This window comes from Nansenia antarctica, assembly GCF_963989245.1.
Source record: "Nansenia antarctica genome assembly, chromosome: 8".
Taxonomy (NCBI): Eukaryota; Metazoa; Chordata; class Actinopteri; order Argentiniformes; family Microstomatidae; genus Nansenia; species Nansenia antarctica.
This window is the reverse complement of record NC_137678.1, coordinates 10,346,747-10,351,746: the sequence shown is the minus strand read 5'-3', so window position 1 is coordinate 10,351,746 and position 5,000 is coordinate 10,346,747. Positions and strand designations below refer to the sequence as shown.

Sequence of the window (5,000 nt, the reverse complement as noted above, 5' to 3'; positions counted from 1 at the left end):
GAAGCTCTAGGTCAGCTCAGAACATCTCTGGAAGCTCTAGGTCAGCTCAGAACATCTCTGGAAGTTCTAGGTCAGCTCAGAACATCCCTGGAAGCTCTAGGTCAGCTCAGAACATCTCTAGAAGCTCTAGGTCAGCTCAGAACATCTCTGGAAGCTCTAGAACATCTCTAGAAGCTCTACAGCAGGGTGGACCAGGGGACGGGTCACCAACATGTCGCAGGTAGAAATGCAGCACACAGAGCTGCCACAAGTCTCTCTTCTGCATGGAAGAGAGAGGCGTGTCTGTTCTAGATCTCTAATCTCCAGGGTCTTCTGCAGGGCGGGAGGGACGGCTCAGAAGGGCTCAGCTTGGGGGGGGAGGCTGGGTAGGTGCTTCCTGAGCTGGTGACCTCTGACCTTTATCCAGGGGGTCAAGGGTCGTTAACTGGCTCCAGGGGCGTGGCGGTTCTGAGGTGTTAGAGGATCATGGCCTCCTGGAAGGCCTCGATCCACCTGAGGAGGAAGGAGGAGAAGAAGAAGAAGAAGAAGAAGAAACAGAAGAAGGAGAAGGAGAAGAAGAAGAAGAAGAAGAAGAAGAAGAAGAACAAGAAGAAGAAACAGAAGAAGAAGAAGAAGAAGAAGAAGGAGAAGAAGAGGAAGGAGAAGAAGAAGAAGAAGTTGTTGAACCTTTGTCACTGCACAGAGTACAACCAGATGTATGTATGCTCTAGGTCAGGGGTCAGGGGACAGAGATATAGAAGGACCCTTTTGACACGTGGCTCTCTTGTAAAAGAGATGTTTCATCTCAATAAGAGGCTGGCTAAATAAAGGTTAGATAAAACATGAAATAAGACAGTCACCTCTGGGCTGTGGGGATGTCCTCAGCCTTGAAGATGTAGAACAGCGTGTTCTTGTGGTACAGTTTAAACTGCAGCTTCTGGAATGGGCCGAACTTCTCCTCCCTCAGGAAGAAACCCAGGAGGGGCTGGCTCTCCAATGCTGCTACGTCCTGGAGACACACACACAATTATATATATAATATAATATACACACACACACACACTCACAATCATAAAATATAATACACACACACACACACACACACACACACACACACACACACACACACACACACACAGAGGGGCTGGCTCTCCAACGTCCTGGAGAGATACAATCATATACAATATAATATACACACACACACACACACACACACACACACACACACAGGACCAGGCAGGTGTGTGTTACCTCGCTGGCAGCGTAGGTGTAGAGGACTTTGTTCTTGATGACGAACCACAGCCTCTTCCACGGCTTCTTGCTGCCCTTTGACCTCTGCAGGTAGCCGCTCATGGACGAGTTCTCTGTGTTGGCCGACACCTAGAGGATCATGGAGAACACAGTTCATTTAGATTCATGGTATTTAGCAGACGCCTTTATCCGTTTATCCAAAGCGACTTACAACAAATACATTTGTGTCACGTTCTAATGCTTTGGTCCTCATATCAGGATCTGATGTAACGATCTGACTTTTCTTAATGTATTATTATTTTTTTTAAATGTAAATACATTTCAGCGTTGTTGAAATTCAATGACACATCGCTAGTAGGGGTGCAACGGTTCTCGGTTTTATTTCGGACGGTACGGTTCGCCTTCCACGGTTCAATACACTAGTGAACCGTGCAGGTTTTCGGTTTATCCTGCGTTTCATTCAAAGTCGGAGGTGGAGTTGGTCTGGAACGCAGTTGCTTCTTGCTCAAATGTTTGTTCATGGCAAGCAGAGTTGAGAACATGGCAACAGTTTGAGGAAGCCCTGGATTGCTACAAATCTGCATTGTGAGGTCATTAATTCTGGTTTTGGCATTGAATACAGCGATGAGGGAATGAAAACGCTGAAACGCGTGTCGTATAAAAACGCAGAAACGCTTCACGCGTGTCGTATATGCGCATAATATGCGCACAATGGGCTACAGCTGGTACAGCTCTCATAGGTAAAGTGCATCTTTACTTTCATTTCTATCTTTCCTATACCAGTCGTCAAGCCTAAGAGGCACATTTGTGACTGTAGTTGGTGAAACCGTAAACCACTCGCATACGTGAAACCGCTATAAATAGCTCTCAAAATAGCTCTGTGTATACTTTGTGGAATGGATTCATTTTGATTGTTGTCCGGAGGCTATCGGTAATCGGCTATCGGTTTACATGGCTTGTAAATATACTTCAGTTTTAGGACGTGTTCAAAGGCAAGGACTGTGTGATCATCTAATTATGTGTTTATCTAATTATGTGTTTTTAGCATGTTGATGTTCTATCAGCATGTTGTGATGTTATTAAAATACAGTTCCTTCGTAGCGCTGTGCTTTGTTAGCCGCTAACTGTTAGCAGCGTCTGTTTCCGGTTTCATGACAGCCAGTTTGACCCTATATGTGCCTGAGGTCTAACAACATTCAAATGAGTCTAACTTCATCATCTTTTTTCGGATTTCAATGTATGACACGTCATTTGAAAGCTTACGATCTGTTTCAGTACAAGTAATGTAGCCTCCTGGTTTATCAAAACACTGGCTGGTGTCACATTTGAAAGTGTTTTTGTTATTTTTTGTTTATACATATTTATATTTGTTTATATTATACAATATACCAGTCATATTCTGGAATGTGTCTAAATGTTAAAGTTCCATAAGTATGAGCAAAATAAAGTAAAGTAACAGTTTGTAAATAAATAGTAGCATTTTCTTTCTCCTTACGCACAAAAAGACGTACCGAAACTGAACCGAAACCGTGACCCAAAAACCGAGGTTCATATCGAGCCGTGGACCAACTGAACCGTTGCACCCCTAATCGCTAGTCAACTAACACAGCTTGTTGTGTGAGCCTGCTAACAATGTAAAGTAGTGTTCTAGTTAACTAGGTAGCAGTGGGGATTACTCACCCAATCCTTTGCGCAGTATTTTGGCTCGACTAGCGACTTTGTGTCGTGATTCTCAACAACGTTGAAACGTAGTTCCGTGTTTCAAAAGAAAAGTCTAAACATTTTGATTGGTTGCCCATATGAGGACCAAAAGACTAGAATGTGTCACATTTGTCTAAGTAAGTGATCATCTATCCTTCACAATGGACGGAAATGTGTTGTTGACACACTAACGCTAACCCTAGCAAAGCAATGGTGGAAGAGTATGTTAGTCTGAAATAATTTATCTGGGACAACTTGAGCTAGGGTTTGCAATAGTGTATCAACAACACATTTCCATCAGGGGAGGCTGGGGGAGGTAGAAATCGGAGGACAGGCTCACTGTGACGCATGGAATGGAATGAGGGATGGTATCAAACACGTGATGCCATCCCTCATTCCATTACACGCATTAAAATGAGCCTGTCCTCCGATGTCTACCTCCACCAGCCTCCCCTGACCTCTACTGGGTTATTGCAGTAGGCAGGGTGACCAGGGCTAAGACTGCGTGTGACCCCTGACCTCTTTGAGGGCGGCAGGGATCTTCTTCTGCCGCCTGGAGAAGGAGAAGGCTCCGGGCTTCCCACTGGGAGACACCGACGCTGAGGCACACCGGTCGCCTAGCAACCACACACACACACACACACACACACACACACACACACACACACACACACACACACACATAAACAACATGTAAACAAGGCTACACCGGTCACCTAGGCAACACAACCACACACATAAACAACGCTACACCCCCTCATTCAGAATAAACAACACATCAAAGGGTTTCATCTATTTTAAGACGTTGCCTTTGTTCAAAGCGTCGGTCTAGAGGTCTGTAAGTATGCAAGTGCAGTACATTTAGGTTTGTGGGTGCTTGTGACGTGTGTGTGTGTGTGTGGGTGTGTGTGTGTGTGTTTCCCACTGTATGTGAGCGTGCAAGTGTGTGTATGTGTGTGTGTGTGTTTGTCTCAGTGTGTGTGTGTGTGTGTGTGTGTGTGTGTGTGTCTGTGTCTCAGTGTGTGCGTGTGTGTGTGTGTGTGTTACGTACTGGTCTCCTGCAGCTTGGTGAAGCAGTGGTCACACACCCTGGCAGGCTGGTTCTTCAGGTACTCCAGGTAGTACTTGTTAGAGGAGCAGGTCTGACACACCACCTGCCACACACACACACACACACACACACACACACACACACACACACACACACACAGTGAGACACAATCACAGACACACACACACACACACACACACACAGACAGACAGACAGGCAGACAGACAGACAGACCGACACACAGACACCACACACAGACACACACCCCCTGACCCCTACCTTGCCACAGGCCCTGCAGTGGTGGCGTCTCCAGGTGAGGGTGAACTCACAGGTGCAGATCATACACATGGTGGCCCGCAGGTCTGGGATCCAGATGGGGGCCGTGCTGCCTAGGGGGGCCCCACTGTCACACACACCTTCTACCTGGGGGGGGAGGGGGGGTTAGATACACACACACTATGTTCACACACACACACACACACACACACAACATTCACGCACACGCTCACATATGCATGCACAGGCTTGGGAGGTTTTTCGGTTTAACCCGAAAACCTTGGTTCATAAAAATTTCAATAAAAGTTTTTGTCAATACAGTCATGAATTGCTATATATAATAAACACCTTTAAGAGTGTCCCTCTTCCCCTCCTCCATTCACACGTGACTTCTGTGTGTGGTGACGCGCGTGTTTACAACAAAACTATTAGATCTTAACATTCTAGCTACGTAGGCAGTAATTCTCGCCGATATAGGAGTGACATTGGATTACTGTTCTGTTTTATTGGTTTTTCATTCAACGTTTTACCTGAGGACCTAACAACCTGTGAACTATACCAAACTTGATGCAATGGAGACGGACAATGTGACTTAACACAGGTGTGTTATTTGATGGACAGCGGAGAATGTTCTATAAAGAGCTGTTGGAACAACAGACAGGAGCGTAGCTTTATATAGCAATATAGCTTTATATAGCAATATAGCAATAATATAGCAATATAGCTTTATATAGCAATAATA

At 45.4% G+C, this 5,000-nt stretch overlaps 1 protein-coding gene across 1 annotated transcript in view; it reads right to left on the bottom strand.

Annotated features, from left to right (window-relative positions):
* Window positions 1–455: 455 nt before the first annotated feature.
* fgd6 (FYVE, RhoGEF and PH domain containing 6) overlaps window positions 456–5,000 on the bottom strand; it is a gene marked incomplete at both ends in the record, with an annotated part of 35,044 nt that continues 30,499 nt past the window's right edge. Inside the window, 6 exons of the mRNA XM_080538022.1 lie at window positions 456–492; window positions 840–988; window positions 1,231–1,359; window positions 3,451–3,548; window positions 3,983–4,085; window positions 4,262–4,405. Coding sequence (XP_080394148.1) covers window positions 456–492; window positions 840–988; window positions 1,231–1,359; window positions 3,451–3,548; window positions 3,983–4,085; window positions 4,262–4,405 — 660 coding nt within the window. The remainder of the gene's footprint in view (window positions 493–839; window positions 989–1,230; window positions 1,360–3,450; window positions 3,549–3,982; window positions 4,086–4,261; window positions 4,406–5,000) is intronic.